At 30.4% G+C, this 27,816-nt stretch overlaps 4 protein-coding genes across 5 annotated transcripts; 3 read left to right on the top strand and 1 right to left on the bottom strand.

Annotated features, from left to right (window-relative positions):
* The first annotated feature begins 2,396 nt into the window (after positions 1-2,396).
* On the top strand, positions 2,397-4,147 carry LOC111293970 (uncharacterized). The gene is made up of 2 exons (XM_022887057.2): positions 2,397-2,959; positions 3,223-4,147. The coding sequence occupies exons 1-2, from the start codon at positions 2,673-2,675 to the stop codon at positions 3,866-3,868; spliced, it is 933 nt and encodes a 310-aa protein (XP_022742792.2). The 5' UTR covers positions 2,397-2,672; the 3' UTR covers positions 3,869-4,147.
* A 3,662-nt stretch (positions 4,148-7,809) lies between these two features.
* Positions 7,810-10,890, top strand: LOC111294664 (putative glycosyltransferase At5g03795). Of its 2 annotated transcripts, XM_089743160.1 has the most exons (4): positions 7,810-8,443; positions 9,223-9,519; positions 9,652-9,790; positions 10,094-10,890. In XM_089743160.1, the coding sequence occupies exons 1-4, from the start codon at positions 8,086-8,088 to the stop codon at positions 10,590-10,592; spliced, it is 1,293 nt and encodes a 430-aa protein (XP_089599286.1). In that variant the 5' UTR covers positions 7,810-8,085; the 3' UTR covers positions 10,593-10,890. The 2 variants fall into 2 exon arrangements, with proteins under 2 accessions (XP_089599286.1, XP_089599285.1); XM_089743159.1 differs by having other exon boundaries at positions 7,814-8,443; positions 9,223-9,790.
* A 2,145-nt stretch (positions 10,891-13,035) lies between these two features.
* LOC111294426 (protein EMBRYO SAC DEVELOPMENT ARREST 30-like) lies at positions 13,036-20,095 on the top strand. The gene is made up of 11 exons (XM_022887720.2): positions 13,036-13,558; positions 13,664-13,884; positions 13,993-14,077; positions 15,131-15,201; positions 15,283-15,371; positions 15,453-15,696; positions 16,772-16,884; positions 17,090-17,180; positions 17,426-17,554; positions 18,386-18,939; positions 19,153-20,095. Exons 2-11 carry the CDS (start codon positions 13,720-13,722, stop codon positions 19,577-19,579), a joined length of 1,968 nt encoding a protein of 655 aa, XP_022743455.2. The 5' UTR covers positions 13,036-13,558; positions 13,664-13,719; the 3' UTR covers positions 19,580-20,095.
* A 582-nt stretch (positions 20,096-20,677) lies between these two features.
* On the bottom strand, positions 20,678-25,954 carry LOC111295253 (syntaxin-132-like). Its single transcript, XM_089743161.1, has 13 exons — positions 25,594-25,954; positions 24,697-24,801; positions 24,442-24,498; positions 23,773-23,821; positions 23,491-23,579; positions 23,338-23,411; positions 22,512-22,554; positions 22,354-22,414; positions 22,239-22,264; positions 22,082-22,159; positions 21,673-21,753; positions 21,188-21,253; positions 20,678-21,061 (listed from the first exon to the last, which is right to left on the bottom strand). Exons 1-13 carry the CDS (start codon positions 25,609-25,611, stop codon positions 20,888-20,890), a joined length of 921 nt encoding a protein of 306 aa, XP_089599287.1. The 5' UTR covers positions 25,612-25,954; the 3' UTR covers positions 20,678-20,887.
* Positions 25,955-27,816: the final 1,862 nt, after the last annotated feature.

The raw sequence follows: 27,816 nt of genomic DNA on the forward strand, positions 1-27,816 counted from the left end.
CAATTAAATAAATTAAATAAATTATTTGATGTGTCATGTTATATTAGGATTGGTACATATTCTTTTAATGTATATTTAAAAAATTAGTAAATTAGTATATCTATATCTATAATATATACAAATACGGATGTGAACAAAGTTTTAAACTAATGAAAGTAGATATTTTTATTTATTTTTTTTCCAAAATATTATTTGTCATCTAAAATTATTTTTAATTTTGAATTTATAAAAAATAATATTCTTATTAATTAACAATTCGATTAGGTGTTAGCTTTATATATTTAAGTTCTAATTCAATTCATATTATAACAAGAGTTTAATATAAAGTTGGTCCTAATAGTTTGAATTATTTAATGTTTATTAATGGTTTAATAGTTATTTTAAAACCTTTTTTATCATATTATGTGCTTATATACTTTTGTGTTTTAATTTCTTTTTCCTTTTTTTTTGGTTAAAATTTTTAATGTTTTTATTCTTGAATTTATTATTGTGTGTGTAATTTGTATGTTGATAATTATTTTTATTTTTAACTTTTTCAAAAAATGATTAAAAATTGTTTTCTTTCTAAGTATATATATATATATTATAAATTAGTAAAAATGAACTAGTGTTGGTTATTTGTAGGCTACATCAAACTTAATTGCCTTTGTCTTTGGAAATTATTGTAATACAGTTTTTCAGTGCAAAAAAAAAACCACAGAGTGAACATCCATGTACAAAACAAATGTTCATAAAGTCCATTAGAAAAAAGGATACTCATTCATTTCCATCCAAAGCCCAAAGTCCATTAAAAAAAAAAAAAAAGAAAGACCCAGGTAAGCTAACAGGTTCACAAAAAAAAATCAAATTTTACAGCCCAATTCATATTTAGTTGGGGAAAATTTTAGTAAGATTTTTTTTTTAGGTTTCAAAAGAAAAAATGAACAAATTGTTTTAAGATATAAATGTAAAATTATTTCTGAAGAATTAAAAATTAAAAATTTGGTTTTATTAGCATATAAAAGTATGATATTTTAATTATTGCTATATTTTTATCATTTAATTTTATTAATCCATATATGGTTTTAGTTTTTACTATTTACTTTTATCAATATTTGAATTGTATTAAATAAGAGTTTCAATAACTTAAACAATGAATGATGATTGAATTATAATTTACATTACTTAATATTGTTAATGTTTCTTTTGTTAAACTTGATAAAAAAATGAAACCTTTGAATTTAACAAATATTTAAAAATTTTGTTTGACTAAAAAATTAGTAAATTTATCATATTGATTATTAGCATAAATCAAATATTCCATTATAATAAAATTTAAATTTAAATTTTATTATTAACATTCTCTTTTAATAAACAATATATAAATTTAACACAAATTGATACGTTATGATTCTGAAATAAAATAAATTTTTTAATCTATTTTTTTCTAAAAATAATTTGTTTGGATTCAAAAATTTTTTTATCAAATAAAAGAAATATATAATTTCTCAAATTCAAGGTGAAGGGACCTTTTGATAGAGATGTGGGTTTCACTTTTTTGGATGAGATGAAGTTTACATTATCCATTAAGTTGTATATTTTTTATTTGGTACAACAAAGTGTATAAATTATAAAATTTCACAAAACATTTTTTTTTTTCATTCCTAAAGCTAGAGTAAGTCAAGCAAACTGGCTGCCAGCCGCATGACCAATTTCCCACATTCAGAAGGTCAACATGAAAAAAAAAAAAAAGGAAACAAATCAGCAGCACCTTGTCCCTAACTTTTTTGGAAGCAAAACCATTAGAATTTCGACACGTCATCATGACAGCCGCCCATGCAATCCAAAGAATAATACTTGTAAAGGAAAGTCACATCATAATAAATAAAAACAACTAATATAAATAAATAAACAAATAAATAAATACCTTTGAAGTGAGATGATCAATTACTTAAATAGGAAAAATGTGAAATTTTTTGGCAGGAGAGAATTTCTACTTAATTATCAGAATGAATTGCTAAAATTTTAAAATAATTAAATTATTTAATTTTCAATTAATTAATTCTTTTTATAATAACTTTTAGAAAATAAATCTTTAGGTATAATTTGAAATTTTTTTAGAAAAATGTGTAAATATGATTTTTATAACTTATAACCAAAGATGCTTTTTACAACATCATTGTCTTTAATAATATACAATCACCTAAAACAATTACTAAAGTTTACATGAAAAAAAGAGCTAAAATTTTAATTTTAGTAATTAAAAATCAAATTTTAATAATTTTAAGTATAAAAAATGGCGCATATACCATCATCACAAGAGAAAATCAAAGTACTAAAAATAGTAAGAATATCTATTTCATCAAGAAATGCACGTAGTTAAATTACTTGATTTCAATATTTTCAAAATTCATTAACAAAGGTTAACTTGATTTACTCTATTTAAAAATATAATAGTTAAAAATAGAGAGCAATTCTCTTTAAAAAAATTCTTATATATACAAGTCTTCTACTCTTAGCCATCCTTCTCTTTCCTCTTTTTGCACTTTTTCTCTTATATCTTTCCTTCTTTCCCTAACCCTTTCCTCTCTTTTCCTTTCCTGCCAAAAAAAAAAAAAACCAATCCAAAAAGCAACAAAGTTCACAAAAAAACCCAAAGAAAAATTAAGAAAAGGATCATATTTCAAGAAATCATGAGGAACCCAAGTTCATCAACAACAAGCAAAACACCATGTTGCAGCAAAGTTGGGATAAAGAGAGGGCCATGGACGCCGGAAGAAGATGAAGTCTTGGCCAACTACATCAAAAGAGAAGGCGAAGGAAGGTGGCGAACATTGCCTAAACAAGCTGGCTTGCTTAGATGTGGCAAGAGTTGTCGTCTCCGGTGGATGAATTATCTCCGACCTTCTGTTAAACGAGGTCGTATTGCTCCTGATGAAGAAGATCTCATTCTTCGGCTTCATCGCTTGCTCGGAAACAGGTACCTTCCTGTTTACAATATAATTAATAATTAACATCTCCAAAATCCAACATCAGCTTTTTCATATTTCTTTTAGTAATTTTTTTTTTTTTGGGTTTTTCTCTGCTTTTTCTATGGTGCAGCTCTCTTTCTACATGTATTAAACATAAAGCTAATCTTAGGGTTTCTTTCAAGTTAATTTGAATGTTTCGTTTATGGGTTTTTTTTTTTTTTCATTTATTTTTTTAATCCTTTTTTGGCTTCTTAAAACCTCGAGTTTTCAGGTGGTCTTTGATAGCTGGGAGGATCCCAGGACGTACTGATAATGAAATAAAGAACTACTGGAATACCCATCTGAGTAAGAAGCTAATCAGCCAAGGAATAGATCCAAGAACCCACAAACCATTGAACCTTATTAGCCATGGTTCATCACAGGTTAACCATGATCCTGTCCCAAAATCAAACCCTAATCCCCCAAACTCTAGTTCTTCTGAATTAGGAGAAAAAACTATTACCGTGACAGCTACTAAAAATGCTACCCAAGAATTTACACCGACTAACCTGGAATATCATCAGCAGTATCAAAACCAACAGGTTGGTGGTAATTGTCTGGCGAATTGGCGTAATTCTGAGGGTGCGACTCTCATCATGGGGCAACCAAGCAGCGGTGGAAATGAAGGAGGTTATATTGAAAATTGCAATGAAGATATGTTCTCTTCATTTCTGGATTCTTTGATTAATGACAACTTTCTTGTCAATCAGCACCAACAGCAGCAGCAACCTAATATTGTGCTAGCAGCAGCTGCGGCATCTGCTGATCAGAACTTCAATCATGGCAACATTTGGGAAGCTGAAATCATATCTTCAATGGTTGCCTTTGGGAACGAGCAAAACTCTTCCAATAATCATCACCGTCATGATCAACGTTAGCAAAGCTGCAAATTTACCTATCATATTGAAATTAGATGCATATTTAAATTAGATGCATTTTGATTTTACCTACTATTTTAAAAGGTAAAAAAAAAATAGATATGATAGGTTTGGTTATAGTTTTAATTATGGTTGTGCTTTTCTGTTTATTCCTTTCGTTTCTTTGGTTGTTTTAATGTTATGCATAGAACTCTTTGTTGTACGAAAACATTTACTTTTACTTGTATGGTTATGTTGTGCCTAAGACCGTAATTAGAATTGTTTTTTATTGTCTTAAAATTGTATTGAAAAAGATTTGATGAAGTTATGTAGACGAAATTTGTGAAGTTTTATATTAAAAATGATTGAATAAAAATTAAAATTTAAAGTTTAAATTGATAGATTGAAATATTTTGTTATATAAATCAATTATGCAAAATATAAAAAATTTTTAATAAATTTTGATATATTTTTTACATAGTTATTTTTACTAAAAATTTTGATATACTTTTTCTGATTAAATAAGTACTAATCAAATTTTAATTATATTGAGAGGTTTAATTACTTTCTATGAATTCAATCTAGTTGGTATTTCCTCCTTTCTATCAACTATATATGAGTTCTAACCTATACTTCCAGATAAGCAGACAGACAGTAAAGTTTTGTTCTATCTATGTTAAGGAGATCACCATACATGCACTGTTCCATTGTTTTTGTTCTGTCGGCATGTCTTTTAACATCGGTTTGCTCGTTTAAAAAATTTTGGTACATATTTTAGCAGTTTCATCTAACATGTTTCTTAATTTTATTCCTTAAACTAGTAATTAACTAATCAAAAGCAGACAATAAACTGAACTGATCATGCTTAATAATATTATATAATTGTACTTTATGATCACCAGTATCATGCATGAAGCAAAATGATTAGGTAAGATGAGCATTTTCTTTTAATGTTCTTTGCAATGTAAATGATATTTATATATACGCTATCAAAATCAGTACTAATTTACACCAACACTACATTCCTTTGCTTTTATATATAGCTCCCTTTGAATGTTTTTGCTGTCTCTATACACAAGCAAGATATATAGTTTCCTTAGTTTTATGTCATTTTAAATTTTGTTCTTATAATCCAAACATGATTACTTAATTTGCTATGGCATTTTTTTAGGATTTTTTAATTCAAAACTGTCAGAATTTAAAATTTAATCATTAAAACTAAGAATACAATAGTTGTTGACATGTTTTTTAGAATGTTTTAATGAGTTAGTGTATATATACCGGATTTAAATTCTAAGCATCTAATTACCTAGTGGAAATAATTAATCAACAAGTTGTTATTAATATGTATTAAGAATTTCAATCAGCTAGTCCAATGCTAATTTAGATCTGATTTAATTGGAGGAAAAGAAGTTTAAATTCTCAAAAAAAAAAAAAAAATCCTGCTTGTCTTTACTCTCAATTAAAATTACAAATTAATAACATAAAATGTGCGCAAAAACAAAATTTCTCTCAGCAACATGTATATATATATTTATTTATTTATTTATTTATGCCAAATATATATTACTTTCAAATTAAAACCATTTGATTTTAATTGTAATTTAGTCAAAAAATATGAAAACTTTAATTGGACCAATGATCTTACATGATTAAAACAACTTTGTTACGAACCACTAATTTTTATTGGTTGCTGGGTTTTGAAGCTAAGAATGGTAGATAATAGAAGTGCATGTGAGAGTTTGCTGTTCTAAGGTAGGTGGCATGCATGTCCAATCTCATATACTTACCTTAGCCACATAGTTATGTGCATATTTTTTATAGGATCCCAAAGCACCTAATCTATCTTCAAGTGCTCTCCATCAAGTTTGGTAGGTGAACTTTGTAGTTCCTAGTGTAACCCTTTGCGCATTGGGTAAAATGTTAGTAATTAAATTTACTTTTTCCTGGCCAATTCCAACTCAAGATGAATTTTATATGTCACATGTTCTAATACTTTTTTCTACCTTTTTTTTTCTAATCTAAAATAAATTTATCAAGTAATCAAGTTTTTATAAATGTTATTAAAAGCTAGTAAAATCGTTTTAAATGGAATCTCTATTTTATTTTGAAACTTAAAAGCTGTTAAATATTTTTTTTATAGATTATACACTTGTTGGTAATCTAAACTTTTTTTTATTAATCGAAATCTATTTTCACTTTTTTAGTAATTACCACTTTTAATTTTTTATATTTCATATTAGTTTTTAATATATTTTTTAATTTTGACATAAAAAATTTTAGTTTATTATTAAATTTGTTAAAATAATACTAGAATACAAACAACACTAAAGTCAATGTTTGTATTAATTTTTCTATGCCAAAACATTAATGTTAACATTCAATTTGAAAATGAGAAAGTATTTACATATCTTAAAGAGATTTAAAAAATAACAAAAAAAAAAAACTAATTACCATGCTTTAATTAACTGATTAATAAATTAATGACTAGGATGCTAAAGTTTTTTTTTTTTCTTTTCAAACTTTTCAATTCAAATTATTCAAAATATCTATTGATAATATTAAATAACAAACACTATGACAAAAAATACATATATATATATATATGTACTGAGATTTAATCTAAATGGTTTATCCATTTCTTTTAAGAAATAAATTCCCGTAAATCTAAAATTCAATCTCTAATACTTGCAAATTTCTCTTACCCAAATTTCCATTGGCCTTAAGCCTCCAATTTGTACAAAAAAAAAAAAAAAAACATATATAAGTCCAAAACTAAACTGTTGCACTGTCTGTTGCACTGTCTATGTTGTCAGCCCTTAACCTTTGTTTAGATTTCATTATACGATGATAGCAACTATTTATAGTAAGTAGCAGAGCAAATCACATGGAAAATTAATATGTATACATATATTATAGAAATTTAAAAGTTGACAGTAAATATACAAGATGCATATCAATCAAACATGGGTTAATACACCTAAAATACAGAATGAAATAGCTTGGTAAAATCTCTGGTATGAACACACTCAAAAGGGTAGATTTTCATCAGTTAAAATTTAAAGCTAAGAAATTTAGAGAAACAATTCCATACTGTGGGAAAGACTCTGATCTTCTCACTATCATGGCATTATATTTTCAAGTAGGAAATGAGATGAAAATATCTGTAACAAGCTGAAGAACACAATATGAGAAAAGTTATATGTGATTGCCAGCCAAACTAACCTGGAAACATGAAGTTCTCGATCAATATCAAGTTCCAAAAAAAATGAAGAATTATTATGTTTTGAGGGGTGAACTATATGCAAGGGAAAAACCATGATAGAAATTGGTAAGTAGCCAAAGATTATTTGAATTGCAACAGAAAATAAAACCCTGGAAAATTGGAGAAAAGTGCGTTAATTCTAGGTCAAGATGCATGAGGGTTAGATTGATGCACGTCATCAACCAAACCTTTGGAGTTTGGATCGACCTGCATGCTTTCAGCCGGACCTACCCTTCTCTTTTTCCAACTCCCCCCCTACGTCAACAACCACACCTTGGGATCCCCCCTTTAATGGAGATTGGAGGGCTAGTCCATTAAAATTGATAATCAGGCACAAAAAATCATACAATTATGAACATTTCAACATTTAATCATCATTTCATGATGCAAATGAACGAATAAATGTTGATTAATTTATGACTACCTTTCAAAAGAATGAAATCATCAATGAAGGGATAACATATTAACAATCAACGTTGTTGGGATTTGGGCCTTGCAGCATCTGGTGTTCAAACTCAACCCAAAAGGAGGGTGTTTTCTTTTCATCTTTGTGAAAGGTATAAGCACTGGTAATCTTGGGATTTAGCCTACAATCATATGGCCCATGCCCATATTAAATGGTAAAAGCCTTTGGAAACGAAATGGAGTTAGATTTGGAAGAATTTTTTGCCAGTATCTACTTGAAAATAATATAAAAATGTAGTGACGAAAATATACATGGTAACTTCATTAAGAAAAGGACAGATCATGACTTTTCCATCTCGCAACTTGCTAAGTCAAAAGTTGTCTGTCTCAAGTAAATGTTGTTCTTTGGTTTTTTCCCTTTGATTACCATTTTCTCAAGTACTAAGTTAGACTAAAAACAACCAGGTGAGTTCATTTCCTTCTCACTGTTTTTTCTTTCGTTTTAGAAGCCCACTTTCAACGTCTCTCTCTCTCTCTCTCTCTCTCTCTCTCTCTCTCAGGCAGAGCAATGGCCCGTTCTTCATTGGTCCCCTATCGGCGTCTTTCTTCACCTTCTTCAAAATACTTCTTCTTTGTTTCTGCAACTTTATGTCTTAATACTACTCTTTTCATTCTCTTATACATCTTCATGACTTCAACTCTCTCCACTTCCGATCAACATAGGCTCATGATTCACTTAAAACAGCCTCTTGGGTCTTTTCCATATTCTCCTTTGACTCCAAATCTCTCCTCATTTTCACTTATTAATAATGGTTTTAAAAATGGGACCTTTGATTTGCCGGAAAAATCTCCATTTAAAGCTGTTGGTAGTGGTGAAGATGGGACTGCAAGTCAAGTATCTTCAAGATCTCATTTTGGGTCAAAGGGTATATTAATTTGAGCTTTGACCTTAAAAGTCTTTATTGTTATATGAGTTTTGAGTTTTGTTTTAAGTTTTTACCGAGTGTCTGTGGATATATTATCAGTTTATTGATTGCAGTTATGGATTTTGTTTAAATTTGTTTGGCCCCTGATGTTCACATGGTTTGAACTTTTGTTGTCATGGGTGCATTAAGAATGTATGAAAAATCTTTAAAATGTAAGGATACGATAGAAAAGAGAAGAATTAAGAACCTCCTAATTACAAAAAATGGAAATTACATGTCTTCAAGTGCCATTTTTTCCTCTTTCCTTCTCTCAGTGAGAGATTTTAGTTATTTTGTTGAATGTAAATCTTCAGCCAGCTTTTTATTGGATTGTGTTTGTCAGATATGCAAAAGTTTGAGATCAAGTTATTGAGCTTCTTGTAGCATAGATATTTTAATTCTTCAGTTCCTTCCCCATAGGCCCTTGTAAAGTTCTGTGTCAAGCATGTCTAGCATAGGCGGTTGATATCAGTAGTTTTGATTTTCATGACAAGCAGTAAATTAACATATATCCTAGCAATCTGCGCGTGTAGTAGGTGGATTAACTAGTTTATGAATGTTGTTTCCTGAAAGTGATTGAGAATCAAATGAGTTAACCAGCTTGACCTGACAAGTTGCTGTGTTCTGTTTGATTTGTTTTGTGTGAGCTTCAATGTCAGAGAAACTGCAGTCAATATTGTAAAGTATAAACTTTAATATTCTACAGCAGGAACTGGAAACTATTGGTTTTTATGGTTCAGGAAACTTTGTGGGTGACATTGCGGTGTATCATGATGGAGATATCTTTCTAGAGGACTATGGAGAGATGAATAGGAGTTTCAAAATATATGTTTATCCTCACAAGAAACGTGATCCCTTTGCTCATGCACTGTTGCCCGTGGATTTTGAACCTGGGGGTAATTATGCTAGTGAAAGTTACTTTAAGAAGGCTCTTATGAAAAGCCATTTCATAACCAAAGATCCAACAAAGGCAGATCTTTTCTTTCTGCCTTTCTCAATTGCAAGGTTGAGGCATGATCCTAGAGTTGGTACTGGAGGTATCCAATATTTTATCAGAGACTACATCTTTAACATTAGTCGAAAGTACCCTTATTGGAATCGTACTGGTGGAGCTGATCATTTTTATGTTGCTTGTCACTCTATCGGACGGTCTGTCATGGCAAAAGCAGAGGAAGTAAAACTTAATGCCATTCAGATTGTGTGTTCTTCCAGCTATTTCCTTTCTGGGTACATTGCTCACAAGGATGCATCGTTACCTCAAGTATGGCCAAGAACAGGAGATCCCCCTGACGTTGCTTCATTCAAAAGGTGAAAACACTCACTCCCTCGATGTGTTTAAACTTACAATACATCATGATTTTCTGAAATGCTTGCCACAAGTTTGATCTGAGTCAAGATAAATAGATTAAGTTTCGTAGTTTTTCTGAAATGATCGAAGTTCAGATAGTGCTGTTAATTTCTCGTATTGTTATCCTTCGAAGTAATCAATATGTGTGGACTCTTACATAAAATTAGGTACTATATCAAACATGTCTTAGTTGCTGAAGTTTATGTTATTGTTGTTAGAGGTACATAACCATGTTTTATCTATTTTGTAAAATAAAATTACAGGAACAAACTTGCATTTTTTGCGGGATCCATCAACTCCCCCGTGCGTGAAAAACTTCTAAAATTTTGGACAAATGACTCTGAGATCTTTGCTCATTTTGGTCGGCTTAAAACTCCTTATGCTGATAATCTACTTGGCAGCAAGTTTTGTCTCCATGTAAAAGGTTTTGAAGTCAACACAGCACGTATAGCAGATTCATTATATTATGGTTGCGTTCCAATAATCATTGCTAACTACTATGATCTCCCATTTGCTGATATAATAAACTGGAAGAGCTTCTCAATTGCTGTTGTAACTGTAGATATCCCATTGCTCAAGCAAATACTTCAGCAGATAACTTCTGATGAATATTTATTGTTACAACGCAATGTCTTGAAGGTGCGCAAACATTTCCAGTGGCATGTTCCTCCAATCGATTTTGATGCCTTTTACATGGTGATGTATGAGTTGTGGCTTAGACGAAGTTCTGTTCGAACTAGTGCTTCCTTGAATCCTAAGTAATGACTGTATTTTCCATTTTTTCCACATAAAACAGCATCCAAGTTGGGATTGATCTATAATCCGTTGTTCTGAAATAGAATTCCCAATAAGAAAATTAGAGAAACAGTAATTTTTTTTCACTCTCCTGCCTGCTGGGCCAACTCTAGTAACTAAACAGTAGGTTTTTCATTGTAAAAAGGACTCCATTATCATAAGTTTTTATCCACCTTTCAAACATGAAACCATGGTGAAAGCCAAAATTCATTCTAGATTACACCAACAAGATTCTTTATAAATAAAATATCCAAAGGTCTTTATAAATGGTTGGCTTTATTTCTGATAACTGCCGAAGAATTTGTTAACCTTAAACATGTTTAAGACAAGTTTTCATTGCAGAATGTGAAACAAATATGTGACAATAACTCTTAATACACATTTTCTATTTAACTTTTCATTTTTTTTCTGATCCTGACGGTATTTAATGGATGTAGCTATCAGTTAATTTACTGAACCAGTGAACTATATATAATTATTGATTGTATTTTCAATCTCCATTGTTCATGCCCCTCATTGCTACCATGGGGAAGTCTTCTTCCTTCTGCTACCAAATCTCTCAGCATCATTTCTCAACATCTTTTGGTGGCCCTTTCTTTTTCTTACCTTTAAGTTTAGCGATTTCTACTTTTCTTCTTATTTTCTTATACATATGTTGTACAACGTCAAAAGTCTTCACCAGTACAGAAAACAATCTTTACCCTGAGTATTCTCCAATATCTTCTTTAATCCAGCAAATGATTCCAATTTCCATGAAAAATGTAAACTGATAATCTAGTTTAGATGAACCATCACTTGACGTTACAAATGAAATTGCTTGCAGGAACCAACTAGCTTTCTTTGCCAGACAAGTTAGCTTTTTTAAAACACCGGAGAAATGACACTGAAATATTTGCCCATTTCGGATGACTTGACGGCGAGGAGCAACTTAGAAAGCAAGATCTCCATTTCTGTCTCCATGTCAAAGGCTTTGAAGTTAACACAGATAGAGTAACAGATGCATTACATTATGGTTGTGTTCCAGTGATCCTTGCCAATCACTATGATCTCCCATTTGCTGATATTCTCAACTGGAAGAGTTTCTCAGTTGTTGTACCCTTCATGGATATCCCAGTTTTGAAAAAAAAAATTCCTTCAAGGAATAAGCTGGGAAGAATACTCTTGGCTGCAAAGCAATGTATTGAAGGTGAGGAAACATTTCAAATGGAATGTTTCACCAGTTGATTATGGTGCATTTTACATGGCTATGTATGAGCTGTGGCTCAGAAGAACTTGTGTGAGGGTTCGGTTAAGTGCTTCCAGGGAATATATATATAAATACTCAGAGCTCCCTACATTTTTTTTTTGCCCACTTTTTATTTGTTTTTCTGGTCTGTCATTTCTTACATGGCAGATGGACCATGATTGTTCAACTGAACTCCATGAAGCAATAGCTTGAATTTCATCGAACTTCCATCTTCTTTATTCATTTTTGTGCACATGATTGTTCCAAAGAAAGCCTTTTTTTTTCTTTCTCCTAAAAATATATAGTGTAGTTATAAACTTTGGTTTAGTCTTTCCTCGGCATTAGAGTCATGCTCAGATCTCCAGATTTACGTCTTTATTTTATTTAAACAATAGAATAAGATACCAAGTGTAAACTTCATTGGATGGTTATTTTATTATTTTTTTCGAACTAAATTTTTTTTTAATTTTCAAGTCATTTAAAATGAACAATTAGAAGTCTAGTTAGGACTGACACAATTTTAATAAATCTCTTTACAAAATATATTTATTGTAAATAAAATTTTGAGGAGATGATTTACTTATATTAATGTAAGTTTTATATATTTTAAAAAATTTTTAATTAAAATTGTTTAAAGCTAAATATTATGAATTTAATTTTAATTTAAAATTAAAAAATATATAACACTTATGTTAATGTAAGTAAGTTATACTCTCAAATTTTTATTGCATTTGTGTATTACAATTTTCTTCTCTTCTCTCAATAATTGAGTTTCATAATTGTTAACACAAAAAATTTTATGTAAATTAACCTATAAAATATTAAAATTTTAGTATTAAATTTTAGTGAAAAATGATAATTTTTGACAACTTCAAAAAATTTGTTCCTTATCATTTAATATTAAAGATTATCTTTCATGTAAAGATTAATGTAAAGATGACCCCAAACAGAAAAAATATTAAAATTTATAATTTCTTTAACAAAAAATTCTTTACTATAGAACTCTAATGTCTCTTAGCTTTTGAGTTTTAATAAGGAGTAATAGTATTTTAAAAGTAATTAAATATTTTTATCTAATCGTATACTTAGATGATATTCCCCATTAACCTGATAAGGCAATAACATCAAAACTATTTTTTTTTTCCAATAAAATGAATTACTAAAAATAAAATGCAAAATCAGAACAAAAGACCAAAAAAAAAAAAAAAAGGTCTTTCAGCGTAGGTACTTTTTCTAGTAAAAATCACCATGTTCACTAGATTCACTTCTGTTTTGTTCAAAACTCGCTTACACACAATATTGTGAAAAAACAAGAGCAAAAACATAAACTTCAAACAAATCTTTGTTTCAGAATTAGGGTTCCTTATATACCAAAAACCAATAAACAATCTTTTTTTTCTTGTTTCTTAGTTTCTTTTGTCATTTTCTCGGAAAAATTCACAATTTTTTTTTAAATTTAATTTTCGTTTCCAAAGAGACAAATCTATCTTAAATCCCAATCTGGGTGTTTTATATTTTGTCTTAAATACTTTGCTTCCTATACAGATTTGAACTCTACCCATTTCTCAATATCTGTTTGCCAGCCAAACAAATCAAGGGAAAAGGAAAAAGAAGGTTTAAATCTTTTATTCGAATCTGGGTTCTTTATGTTCCTAAGTGGATCCCTAATTCTGGGTTCTCTTCACTGGGAGCTTACATTACTTTCCAGGTAACAGAAAAAGTATTTATTTTATTTTATTTATTTTACTTTGATTTGTTTTAATGTGATTTTCGTTTGAAATTTTGATATATATTTTGGATTTTTGGAGTATAGGGAGAATTGGGTGTTAAACTCAACATCCAAGAAGTAACTTGATTTGATGAGTAAAGATGGTGTTCAAATCTAAGATAAAATGGGTTGCATTATTTGTGTTGACTTTATCTTTGGGATCATTGGTGGCTCATCTTTCATTGACAAAGTTTTCAAGTATGAATTTAATCCAGTATAGCGCAAAAGATGCTTTAAGCCATGATTTTCCTATTATCGGATCACCGGTAAGTTTTTTTTTTTTTTTGGATTTGGATTACAAATGTTTTATATTCATCTGTTTGCGTGTATGATGTGTTGATTGATGACCTTTGTTTTATTCTTATATGTTGAAGGGTGGCAGAAATAAGAGGCTATGGGGTGCTGTGAGGTCATTGGAGTCTTTGCAGCCATATGCAAACCCAAGAAACAGCTATCCTGGTAAAGAGTTTTGTTTAAACTACCTAATTATGTATTTATGTTTCCATACTGCCAAAATTTAACTAAATGTTCCCATCTATTTCATTAAGAAGGTTTGTTGAATTGATATGATTTTAAAATGAAATAATGATAGATTTATCTTGTTGTGTAGGTGATGATAACTGTTGAACTAGAACTTTGCACATTTTTTTAATTAAATTGGATCATATCTTGAGAATTGTTGATTATCCTATTGCCCTAAATTTGGACCTAAATGACAATTTGTGATCTATTGAAGAAGCTGGAAAGATGATGATTTGTGCAATTTCAAAAATGTTAGAGCACCTTTAATCTTTGAAGCAGCATCGATACTTTGTAGTGCTCTAGCTCAAGTTGGTAGATTGTTATCTCGAGATCAGTTGAAAATTAAATTTCATTATTTGGTTTGTGAAGGACAGCTGAATTTGTCCCCACGAAACTGACTAACCATAAATATCTTCATATTTTTTCTTGTTATCAGCAATGGAACTGCTTTTTTCTTTTTCTTTTTAACCATTTTTTATGGTTAAGGTGTGTGTGAGATTTTTGAAGTGAGGAACTCTGCTGTTTAATGGGTTGGGACTTGGGAATGGGACAATCTCTGTGGCATTTATCCTACATAGCTCTACATACTGAGCATGTATAAGAAGTTTTGTTTTGTTGATGAAGACGGAGATATGCGCATTAGTTTAGGTTTGTGACAAAAGTGGTATATAACAGGGCAAGCAATCTTAAGGAGTTACTGAAATTACAATTTGCTTTGTAATTTCTATGACAGCTGTTAATAGGTTTTCTATAAGAAAAAATAAAAGTGGGGGTCTTTATGATAAGTGTAATCTGAAAATAACTATAAGGGGAAAAGTCGGTGTATTCTTGATTTTTACTACATAAATTTGGTTAGAACTGCAATCTTCTGTTTACTTTTCAATTAAACAAGATCGTTACTTGTTGTTTAGTTTTGTCTATGTTGCTTGATAATTGACTAGGTCCAGATAATTCTTTTAGTCTGTTAATTAATCTTCTCTCTTTTAACAGTTCCAAATGAAAATAATAATGGTTTCATCTATGCAAAAATCTATGGTGGGTTCGAGAAGATAAGATCTTCGGTACGATCTATTAGATGCATTAAAGTCATTTTTTTTACTATTCTCTGTTGGCCGTTCATAACATTTTTGTTAAATTTCTAGATCTGTGATCTTGTCATCATATCCAGGCTCCTAAATGCTACTCTTGTAATTCCAGAGATACAAGAAAGTACTCGTTCAAAAGGCATCAGGTACAGTTGCTTAATGTATTTGATATAATTTCAGTTTCAAGCCCTATATGTTATATTCTTACCCCTTTCATTGTTATGCAGTTATAAATTCAAGAGTTTTTCCTATCTTTATGATGAGGAGCAGTTCATTGCATCACTTAAAAATGATGTGAATGTTGTGAAAAGCCTGCCTCAGCATTTGAAGGCTTCAAAAAGAAGGAATGAGTTCCCTACTTTCAAGACCCAAAATTCTGCTTCGCCAAACTTTTATGTTAAAGAAGTTTTGCCAAGCTTGAAGAAAGCCAAGGTTGTTGGGTTGATTATTACGGATGGAGGGTGCCTGCAGGTAGTTCAAAGTCTTGTAATTGTAAATAATATATTTGTCATAACTGCAAAAAAATGCTTGACAAAGTATAAATCTTTTTCAAATATTCCTGTGTGTATTCTCTCTAACTGTGAAAATTGCTTTGCAAAGTGCATGTCTTGTTCAGATTAACTTATCTGCTCTCTCTAAATTCAATGGGCTCGGTTCTTACTTCATTGGCCCTTATTTAGTTTTATCCACATAATGGGCTTTGACTTTGTGACAAATGAAATTGTCGAAAAAGGAATTGGTTTATGCATATCTCTTATTTTATGTATGTTATTGACCTCTCTGTGTGTTCATGCACATTATAATATCTCTGATATATCATCAGTTTTATGAAGATGCATAAGACCTTGTTCTGCACAAAAGCTTACGTTGCCAGGGATGATGCTTTCCAGGAGAAATAAAGATTAATTTTTCTTTTCTTGAGAAACATTTGAAGATAATTTTGGTTTGGAGCGGCGTGTCAATGTCAGACCTTAGTGTGCTGTTGCAAAATAGTTCTAACGGACTGTTTGATAATCAATTTTATGTTTCTTTGTGTGATTTCCATGCTTAAGAGTCTTAGTAGTGATTGTACCTCTGTCTCTAGTATGAGAATTTCCTAAATTCATAAGCAAGTAACTAGGCTTCATGCTTTTGCCATGTTAGAAAAGGCAAAATATGCCACACTTAATAGGTGAATCTGATGTATCTGTTTCTATCTATTGTTTGAATCAGTTTGAATTCATTTGACCACTCTCATCAGGATTTTTCTTAAAATTCCAAGTTACTGTCTGCTCAGCTTGGTGTTGATTTCATTGCCTCTAGTTCTGGATTAAAGTGACTTTCTATTCTAGCAATCTGGGTTATTGGTTACCACTCATAGTGGTTTTCATTTGTTGTTATCTAGGGGTTATTGGCCCATCGGTGGCTTGGAGTTCCACATGCATAATGTTTATGTGTTACATGTTCATTTATTGAAAAATATTACTGTTTCTTGTGATTTGCATACTTTCTGAATTAATGACAAACTATAAGATTAATATTAAAGCAGTAACCATACACCTTTCAGTCGATTCTTCCACCTAGAATGTCCGAGTTTCAAAGGCTTAGATGCAGGGTTGCCTTTCATGCCCTCCAGTTTCGTCCTGAAATTCAGATCCTTGGCCACCAGATGGTGGAGAGGTATAATTTCCATTTGCCTTTCTACTAAAGTCTTAAGACACCGATGTATGAGTTTAAAATATATGGACATAGTCCATTGCTGAATCAAGATTATATGATTCCTTGTGCTTCCCATCTTCTGTTTGTTAATGTGTCTGCAACTATACTTACAAAACTATCATATGACTAGTTGTTGTCCAATCTGAGCTTTCTAATCTTCCTGCAGGTTACGAGCATCGGGACAACCTTTCCTAGCATATCATCCTGGTATAGTAAGGGACACCTTGGCATATCATGGTTGTGCTGAACTTTTCCAGGTCAGCTATTTATGCCTTTCTCTTTCCTGCATCCTTGTCTAGCCTAAGTTGAATCTTTTATTTATCCCTCCTTATGATTTAATTTTCCTATAAGTCTATTATAAATTCAACATTTTTGACATTCTTTCATTCTTTTGAAGGATTTTGCAAATTTAACAAAAAATAATAAGAGGAATTCAGTTGACATATTCGTCCAGTTGCATGTAATTTTCATTACTTCATCTTGGAATTTGGTGCTTCTGTAGGATGTTCATACAGAACTTATACAATACCGAAGGGCACAGATGATTAAGCAAGGGATCATTAATGAAGAACTAAGCGTTAACTCACACTTGCGCAGAGAAAATGGTTCATGTCCTCTCATGCCTGAAGAGGTATGTTCCAAATAGAATTCACTGTTGCAAACCAGGGTGTGGTGATGCTCTCAAAAGTTTTGGTATGCCTTCTATGTGTTTATTTGTGTACAATACCTTGATAGTTCCAACAATTTCCTTGCTTCTTTCCTTGTTGGAAGTTGTGCTGACTGAAATTTATATATCAAAGTTTATATGTCCTAATTGTTTGAGTTTTTATAATTTTCCAACCTCTAATAATGGGAGTGGACTACAGTAAAAAGTGGATTCTCAAGCATACTTTTATTGGTTCTGAATGCTAGTTTGTTTGGAAAGAAGGGTGAGCAGCTCAGCGTCCCTTCAGAAAGCAATCTTTTTGGGATCTGATTAGTCAATCTAAGCAACGTTGAAAATGAGGGAAATAGATTTTAAAAAGAGAAATGTTAATTGCTTGTAATTTTATGCTTTATTAGCATATGTTGCAACAGCCTTGGAATCTCATACATAATTCAGTCATGATAAAAGTAATTGCAGGACAGGAGGAATAGAATGGTGAGAAAAACAAAGAAGGAAAGAGATGGGAAACAGGGGGAGAAAACAAGAAGGGGGAGAAATAAAGAACAACTTGGAAACAGAAAATCTGAGTTGATTCCAATGATCCAAAGCCTTTATAACATTACCAAACTAGAGTATTTATGGTTACAACCCATATTACCTTAATGTAAATGGGAAATCCAATCTAACCTTTTTAAAAATAAAGCATAATAAAGGCCTAAAATAATCCTCCATCAAAAATACACAACGATGTTTTAGTGACAACGGTATTGGATGGTTGTCCTTTACTTATATTTGTTTATTCATGAATTTTTGCAGGTTGGACTTCTTCTTCGTGCAATGGGTTATCCTTGTAAAACAATTATATACCTGGCAGGTTCTCAAACTTTTGGCGGTCAACGTCTTCTGATCCCTCTACGTGCTATGTTTGTAAACCTAGTGGATCGCACTTCATTGTGCAGCAAGACAGAGTTGTTGGACTTGGTTGGTCCTGAAGCACCTCTTCCTCCAGATATTTTTCAACTACCTCATCCAAAAAGTGATGAACAACTTAAAGAAGAGTGGAATAGAGCTGGTCCACGGCCCCGGCCCCTTCCTCCACCTCCAGATAGGCCCATATATCAACATGAAAAAGAAGGTTGGTATGGTTGGATTACTGAGAAAGAGAAAGAACCAGACCCTTCACCTATGGATCTTAGGATGAAAGCTCACAGGTTACTTTGGGATGCCCTTGATTATATAGTCTCGGTGGAAGCTGATGCATTCTTTCCTGGTTTTAACAATGATGGTAGTGGATGGCCAGATTTCTCAGGCTTGGTTATAGGACAAAGGTTATATGAGAGGGCTTCTTCTAGAACGTATCGACCAGACAGGTTTGATATGCAGAAAGCTAAATTCATGAGTTTTTTGAATTGATTAAAGCAGTATTTCAATTTACCACTGAAACTGAAGTTATTCTTTTTTATGGTAACAAAGAGAATGAAACCCCTCCTAATTTATATCTAAACTACACTAAATTGCTTTGAATAAAATTAATTCATCTTTATATTTATGTCTAACATCATTTATTTCATTTCTTTAAACAGGAAAGCTATTGCTGCGCTTTTCAACAGTACCCGTGATGATATGTACCATCCCAAGCGTAATTGGACACTATCAGCTAAGGAACATCTGAACAGAAGTTTGAGTGAAGATGGCCTTATCAGGCAATCTTTGTTGTCAAAGCCAACCTCTTTCCTGTCGCATCCGCTTCCTGAATGCTCTTGTAGAATTTCTTCTGTGGAAATCCGAAAGCAAATTAAAGGCAAAGATGGCAGATTTTTATATGGAGGAGAAGAGGAGTGCCCCAAATGGATGCAGTCAGCTGGGGCTGGAGGGGTTAGAAACGATTACACTGAATTGGCAGAAGATGATAATGATGTGGTTGAACAGCTAGAATCCGATGGTGCTGATGTCACAAGTAGCTTAACTTCACTGATTGATCATGATGAAGAATGGGATCCTAATGACTAATTGGATTTACAGATGATACAGTTTCCTCTTTATATCATCAACCAGTGGAATTCAGTTTCTGGTGAATTCTTCTGGAATGAAATTTTTTGAGACACGAGGATAACAGCTGAAGCCATTCTTTATAGTTCCAGGTCTAATCTTTTCGGATGAATAAGTAGCCAAATTTTTGTCTTTTTGAGTAGTTTCTGGCTTATACATCAAAGTTTTTGAACGTGATAACAGTGGAAAGATTTGATGCAGTGATATGAATTACAGCCTGCGGCATAAAAATGCTTCTTTATCTTCTTCAGTGAAGCTAAAAGTGGGAGATAAGCTAAAACTCAGTGCTGTAATCTTTGAGGTGGTGCAATATTTCTTGTTGTGCGTCTTCAAATGCTTTTTTTTTTTGTTCCTGGTTAAAAAGAGTGTAAATTTGCATAGAAAAAGGATGTCAATGAGATAGTTTTGTTCTGACAAATTCTTTTACCATGTGATTAGTTTGGATTTTTTTTATATATATATTTTTTCATTAGTGAACTTTTTTGTTTGGTACTCGGAGGAAAATTTGTTAAAGGGCAGGATTATTTTAACAATTTGGGTCACTCATTTTATTCAGCGAAATTAAGTTGTTTTGATTAATGCCTCGATGCTATAAGAAATCTTGAAGATTAATTTGGTAATTTGTGAATTTATATATGTTTGTTTGTTTGGTATTAAATAAGTATAAAACATAAATTATAAATTCATAATTTACATTCACATATCAAATATAACATATATTTTTTAAAATTTTATTAAAATTTTAATTCATATTATTTTTATATTTATCTTGTTATTTTATCATTTAAAATTGTGAATATCATGTCATCCTATCATTTTTTAATTTGTGATAGATATTTATTTCATATGGTTGTTCAAATGATTTTCTTTGAAGACCAGTATAAAAATTCTTAAACAACAAAGAATATTACACGTTCATGTTAATTAACATTTTCCACTGATAAATTAGGACTTGGAATCACCATCCAAAATGATCACTTAAAAAAAAAGATTCAATGCTTAGTACTTAAAAAAAAAAAATAATGTTTAATCTAACACAAAATGAATTCAAAGCACGTCTGCAAAAGAAATCAACAAAGACCATGATATTATATTTTTATATCAAAAGAACATTAGAAAATTTTCAAATTTCAATCGTAACAGTATGCAAACGACAAAGACTCGCAACAAAAAGGATAGACCTCGAATTATTAACAAGAACAGCCGAGAGAGGGATGATTGAACGAATTCATATCTATATTTTGTATATAAACAAATTAATGAAAAAATCTAAGCACCTTTGTTGCTGCTCCAGGGCTTGATCACAGCGACGACAACAATTACAACAATCAGGAGAAGGATGATAATAGCAATGCACATCCACTTCCTGGAGTTTTTCTGTAATTTCTTTGCCTTTTGCAGTGCAGTATTACCCGACTGCACATGATCTACTGCACTTGAGACCTGAAAATTTCAAATGACGAGGAACTCAGTTTATGGATCCCAAAGGACTATCCATACTGCTTGTGAGATATACAATCGATGTCTTATCAATTGTTTTTGAAGATTCTGTGAACTAGTTAAAATTACCTGAGATTCTATGTTGTCAAGCATGTCCCCTTGTGCATCAATCAGCACCGCCATATCCAAAAATATCTGCATGAGGAACATTATTAATATGCATTCAAAAAATATGTCCACTCCATATGATATTCAACGCAATTTCTTTCCTAAAGTGATCTGAAATTTTCATGGATCTGATGATATTGTACAAAGTGCACATAAATGAAATGATTCTTTGTTCAAAACATTTCTGAAGGACATTTGCTCCAAATGATTCAAAGACCAATGACCCCACAATTCATAATAAATTCAGGTATACACACAGTATGCATATATCAAAACAAAATGAGCACCACTAGTGGTATATATGCTTTTCACCATGAAATTCAAAGGCAATGAATCTGATAATTAAACTTCAAGATTTTTTTTTGGACATGAAGCCTAAATTTAGATTTTAATAATTTGATTATTATGATCAAATCGTTGCACCTAAAAACAAACTGATCAAGTACCTGTTGTAACTCAAGAAGCTTTCTCTCCAAATCTCTTACCGCTTCATGTCGCTCGTGAATTTCAGAAACAGTATCCATTATCTGCAAACACCAAATACTAATTTAGCCATAGCCAATTTCTAATCACGTATCTGCTACCAAATCACAGTCTCACTAAAATCCAACAAGGTAATTGCCATTGCAGATTAAGAGACGGGATAGAAGAGAACATTGAAAATCAGTCCTTGAGCTGTAAAATGAAAGTTTAATTTTGAAACTCTAAAATAGTTTATATCCTATCCCTCCAGTGAATTCTACAAAACAAAGAAGGTTTTAGGGATGAAAAAACAATATTAGCTTCCTGAAATTGCTGAAGAAGTAAGAAAATACTATTAGCATCAGGGAAGAAATAAGAAAGTTTAAGACAAACCCGGCCTCGTCCTTGCTCCTGAATTGCTTTCTGGAATATTTGTTCACTATCTCCAGTATCAATCAATTTTTCAATTGTCTGTACATGTTGAACGGTCAGATATGTGCTAAATAGGATAGAGAATTATTCATAATATCAGGAGTGAAGCAAATCACACCTCTTCATCTGGTCTTGTGCCCGTCACTGAAAATCATAATAACCAAAGAAGACAATATTAGCTCCATATCATGCATGTTATAGCAATTAAATAAGTATAAGGTGAGCATCTTAACCTGTGAAAACACGTCTCTCAACAACCTCCCGATACTCTTGATGGATGGTTTCCCTCAAAGTCTGCATAGTTAATACAACAAACATACTAAGGTTAAAAAAAATTGGAGTACCAGCTGAGCAAATAAATAACATCTTAAAATGACTATATCTGACCTACCTGAAATTCAGCCATTTTGTCTTTCAACTTCTTTTTCACGGCACTGCAACAAAAAGATGTCTGTTACAGGAACAGTTATAAGATATGATAAAAACTCATCAAGCCCAAAAGCTTGAAAAAGCATTTCAATTGAGGTGGAAACAAAATTGGCCACATAATTTTAAGATCATTCCTAGCCTTTCTTTTTCTCTGGGGGCTGGGGTGGGAGGGTTAGCGCTTTGAAATCATTAATATAATGGATAACAATCAACCATGAGTTAAGAAACAGAACTACTCTTTTCAATACTGCCTTAATCATGAATCAAACCTGCTGACTAGTTTATACACCATGCCAAATTGAATTATCATGAAACATGGTACAAAAACAAGCTTCGTTAACTTGAAGCCTGCATTCTCTCCATATGCCCCATGCAAGCATAGATATGAAAATGCTTTTAGATATAATATGCACATGTTCCAATATTGTAGAAAGCTTAGACATTGTAGCTTTAGCAATGAATACAAATAAAATTTATTTTTTTTGTTTCATATTTCTGGTTAATTTAACAAAATAAAACAGAAATAACTTTTTACACTACCACCAGTCATCCACATAGCAAGAAATAAACTATCACCAATCATTTATTTGAAATATCAACAAAAGGGATAGAACCCATGCATCCTTAAAACATGTGTCAGGTTTTGTCAGTATAAACTTTTCAACACAAGAAAAATAAAATAAACTGACTTCTGCTAAGCATATTTTAGATCCACGTTACCACCAGCTTTGATCATATAATAAAAGGGAATATGAAACAATAAAAAACAAAAAAAGGACGTATATTACAGAGTTGTTGCCATCCTCGACCGGTCTACACCTGTTCCTTTTCCGCATCCAGGCTTCTGCCTATTGGCTAAATTCTGCCCAACATCAAGAAAATGGCATGAGCAAAATCTATGAACTGCAAATAACCAAAATAAAAGCAGTGAGCAGCCTTACCTCTCTGTCCAATTCCTCAATTTTCCCCTTTATAAAACAAGAAACTTTTCCAACTTCATCAACATCTTTCTCCATTCGCTGCTTGATAGCTACACATGATATCATGAGCATTAAGTTCAAAATAATGTAGCTCAAATTCCAATACATGAAGAATAAGCTTTTATATATTCTCAATAGCAAAGTAATAAAAAAAAGATACAAACACAGGCCCCATCATTTTTTTTCCTGCAGCTTTAGTGAAACTATGAATGCAAAAAATATATACAACAAACTATTGCTTACATTTCATGGCAGGAGCCTTAGTCACTGCCTTTGATTCCTCATGTGCATCCTGCATGCAAGATTTGAAAGAAAACAGCATTAAAAAAAAACACCTTAATCACTATTAAATATTGTAGCTTACAAGCTTCATCAGCCACAAATCATCCTCAGAATTATGTTAGGCAAGTTTCAAATTTTAAGTATCAACCCATGTACATTATCTTGAACATGGATTCATGAAACAAGAAATTAAAATATTTATCACAATTACATTGGAATTCAATAACCAAGAATAGGTTACTTCATAATCTCACGTTTTAGGTCCTATGGCTAGAGAGAGTAGGAATGCAAGATACTAGTACTTTCCCATTGCAGTCCTTTTGAAAATCATAGAAGCAATACTAAAGCTGACACTTTAAAATCTGGACAGAGGGCAAAAGACCAACTTTATCAAAGCTCTTGAAAGATCCAAAAAAAAAAAAAAAATTAGCTTTTATTCCATATTAGTCTAGTGCATCCATAGGAGGATTAAAAAAGCGAGGAATACACTTTCAGACAGTTTTGAGAAGAATTATACATAACATTCTCTAAAATTCAGAGTAGTCAACAAAACACTCAAGATAGATAACTTCAGGATTCTTGAAGCATTGATACTATACAAGGAAGAGAAGAAGACATTAAATCAAATACCTGAAGCTTTTTGAGTAGCTTATCCAGCTTCTCAAATTGTTTATCCATCTCTTGAACCTGGCAAAGACAAAACATAGTACTAGAGCACTGACTCAAGCTGGATTATACCATATTGAAGAATTTAAGTCCACCTAACCTACAGAATAAATATTAAGAGTTGAAACACAGAAAGAAGAAATAAAACTTGAAACTGCTTCGAACACATTTCTGCCTAATGTACAAAGAACAATTATTACATTAAGAAGTGTACAGCACCTTTTTAAAGAAACTCTGAAGGCCCAGTTCTCCAGAATTCATTTGAGCTCCTAACTCGATATCACCACCTTGTGATCCTTGACCTCGAGGGATCTCAAATGACTCCTGCAACAAATATAAAACAAGTAAGCAGAACTAGATTCAACCAAGCTATGATAATAATTACTAAGCATAATTCAAGAAGGATAAGATTATCTAGTCATTCTAAGTAAACTAAGAATTCACAAAGATAGACATCTTAAAATATCATAATTATAAGGAAAAGCAAATTTATGTTGGCGCCAAAGAAAAATTATATAATAGAAGAAGTTTGCGATTAGTTTTTTTTTTTTTATTAAGATATGGGATGTAAATGACTTTTTTTACAAGCTCAAACTGTAAGTTCTAGTCTTCAACTGCTATAAATAACTAGTTAATTAGTTTTTTTTTTCAGAAATAAATTCTAAATTGATCCGACTCCAGCATAATTAAAGCATTCTCGATTAATTTTTTTTTATATCAACTTTTAGCTCACTAGCGTCTTTTTTTCTGAAGGAGAACACTAGTGTCCTAAGTAATAAGATTCAGTATTCAAAATTCTCAATTCACTTAATTTTCCTCCATTTTCACAGCATCCAAACAGAAAAAGCCAAATTAAAGTCCCCAAGTGTTATTTTTCCTTCTCTTTGTTAATCACAATCCACATAAAATTAAAAGAAAAACCCAAATTAAAGTCCCCAAATGTTATTTTTCCTTCTCTTTGTCAATCACAATCCACATAAAATTTCCAAAATGCAGCTACCGCAATCCAAAAAACCCTAGATCCAAACAAAAACCAACGCATACAAACAAAACTATATAAATAAATAAATAACAAAAATTCGAAAAAGAAATAAAAAAAGAGCATCATAATGTTACCGTTAGAAGGTCGTTCATAGTGGAAAGATGTATGACGTTCAACGAAGCTTCAAAGAGAAGAAACCAAAATTAAAACTTTTCAAAATAAAAAAAAAAAATGAGAAAGCTAAAAGGAGATTATAAACAGATCTAATATAAAATGTGATTAATAATATTGAAGCTAATTATTATTAAGACCTGGTTTTAAACTTAAAACCAGGTCTTTTTTTAGGGTTTCAGGTTTTTCTTCGGTGATTTTTGGAAAAAAGATTGAAAAAAAAGAGAGAAAATGGAGAGATGGAAGAGAAAGAGAGAGATTTGCTTAGGAGTTGGAAAAGCAAAGCAGCTACAGAAACGTGGAGACAGGTTATTGAGTGTATGTGTTGTAGGGAATCCTTTAATCGTAACGTTCGAATTTGTAGGCCCCGATCTTTAACGGGTGATTAACGGCGATTATTGTCAGGTTTTAGAGAGAGTGATTAGATGCGGTTAATATACCTCTATCTTTTTCTTGGGTTCTTTAGCCATGAAGTGGAAAGTTTTGGCTTTCCTTGTCTGAAATTTTCTGATGGATTCTTGCTTTTTGGTTAAATTTGTATTTGTTTGTTTTCATATTTAACTTTTATATTATAATTTGTGTTGGTAGAAAATATATTTTTTTATTAAATTTATATTTGATTTTTAAATAAAATTTAAATAATTTTATTTTTATTATGTTAACGTATTATATTTAAAATTACTTAAAATTATTAAATTAATTTTTGTAAAAAGATTTCAAAAAGTAAGTAAATAGATTTATAATTTAAAATATAATACGATGATATGATATGAAAATAAAATATAAAAATGATATGATCTAAAATTTTAACAATAATTATATATTAATTTAATAAAATAAAAAATATATTTTATATTTTTTATTGTCACAAAATCATATATAATATTATATTACAATATATATATATAAACTTGATAAAATTTACTTATATGAATACTTAGGTAAATAATTTTTTTAGATGATACATATGATAATAATAAATAATTATAATATATATTATCAAAATAATCAAATATAAAAAACTTTTAAACTAAATAATTAAAAAATAATAACTATTCAAATATTAATTTAAAAACGGATAAAAGAACATGTGATTATTTATTTTATTTAATATTATTTGTTTATTTAATATTATTCAAATCCACTTAAAACATTGAAATTTATTTAAATTAATAAGAGCATCATAAATTAGTATTTAAAAATTTACGTTTAAAGACTTAAAAATATCCATCTTAATACATTTTTTATATATCCAATTAAAATAAATAGATAAAAACACCTATTTAAAAAAATGGATAAAATCATGTTTAACTATTTATATTTTAAAATACTTGATATAGATTGAAAACATAATAGATTTTTGCTATTCTATTATCTCTAAAACTTTTTTCTTTACTTTTTTTATTTCTTTTTTTTTTAATTCTTCATTTAAAAATATTTTTTCATTCATATTTCATTTTTAAAACTTTATTTCCTCCCTTAAATTTCTTTGTTTTTAATTTCTTTTTACAATGATTTATACAATTAATTAAAATAAATAATGAATCTTTTAAGAAAAAAGAAGCATTTTTTTGTCTCATTGACTATTTGATTTATTTTTAAAAAGGTTTTTGTTTTTTAATTTTCATATAATTATTGGTTAATATATATAAGTCATATTGCTACTACTCTAAATTCTATTATATTATGGTGAAAAAAATTTTAATTAGAGTTTTTTTATCACAATTTCTTTTTATAATGAAGGAAATTTTTTTATTATAAGTGCATGTACGCATCGAAAAGATAAATATTTAAGAGATTGAAGAATGTTTAGAATTTGACAAACTTTTCTCGACTTCTTAAATCACATTTTTGTCTTAAATTTAAAATTCTTTTATTTTTTTTATTGGCTTTATTATTAAGTTTCAATTACACTTTATCTTAATCATTAGTTTTTCTTATAATTTTTTAGGATCTATAAATACTTATTACATTTGCATTTTATGTAAACCTTTTTTTTATAGTAAATTTCTGTTTTTTACCAATTAAGCTATTAAATTAATAAAATGAATTTAATTAAAATTTTAATATTTTATATATTTACTAATATACTTTTCTAAATTAAGAGGGAGGTGAAAAAGTTATTTAAAATTTTTGTTGATAAATTATATTTTTATTTTGAAATTTTGTACTTTTAATTTATGAAA

Source organism: Durio zibethinus, chromosome 14, assembly GCF_047325235.1.
Source record: "Durio zibethinus cultivar Kanyao isolate XHJ-2024 chromosome 14, ASM4732523v1, whole genome shotgun sequence".
NCBI classification, from domain to species: Eukaryota; Viridiplantae; Streptophyta; class Magnoliopsida; order Malvales; family Malvaceae; genus Durio; species Durio zibethinus.

What these genes read in the sequence shown, in the direction of transcription:
- LOC111293970 (XM_022887057.2), top strand. Translation starts at nt 2,673, where the DNA reads ATGAGGAACCCAAGTTCATCAACAACAAGCAAAACACCATGTTGCAGC. An exon ending in CATCGCTTGCTCGGAAACAG is followed by an intron (nt 2,960 to 3,222) that starts GTACCTTCCTGT and finishes TCGAGTTTTCAG; the next exon opens with GTGGTCTTTGATAGCTGGGA.
- LOC111295253 (XM_089743161.1), bottom strand. An exon ending in TAAGGCTCCTGCCATGAAAT is followed by an intron (nt 23,580 to 23,772) that starts GTAAGCAATAGT and finishes TATCATGTGTAG; the next exon opens with CTATCAAGCAGCGAATGGAG. An exon ending in GCACAAGACCAGATGAAGAG is followed by an intron (nt 22,160 to 22,238) that starts GTGTGATTTGCT and finishes CAACATGTACAG; the next exon opens with ACAATTGAAAAATTGATTGA.
- LOC111294664 (XM_089743159.1), top strand. Translation starts at nt 8,086, where the DNA reads ATGGCCCGTTCTTCATTGGTCCCCTATCGGCGTCTTTCTTCACCTTCT. An exon ending in ATCTCATTTTGGGTCAAAGG is followed by an intron (nt 8,444 to 9,222) that starts GTATATTAATTT and finishes TTTATGGTTCAG; the next exon opens with GAAACTTTGTGGGTGACATT. An exon ending in GACGTTGCTTCATTCAAAAG is followed by an intron (nt 9,791 to 10,093) that starts GTGAAAACACTC and finishes ATAAAATTACAG; the next exon opens with GAACAAACTTGCATTTTTTG.
- LOC111294426 (XM_022887720.2), top strand. Translation starts at nt 13,720, where the DNA reads ATGGTGTTCAAATCTAAGATAAAATGGGTTGCATTATTTGTGTTGACT. An exon ending in CCCAAGAAACAGCTATCCTG is followed by an intron (nt 14,078 to 15,130) that starts GTAAAGAGTTTT and finishes CTCTTTTAACAG; the next exon opens with TTCCAAATGAAAATAATAAT. An exon ending in TCGAGAAGATAAGATCTTCG is followed by an intron (nt 15,202 to 15,282) that starts GTACGATCTATT and finishes TTAAATTTCTAG; the next exon opens with ATCTGTGATCTTGTCATCAT.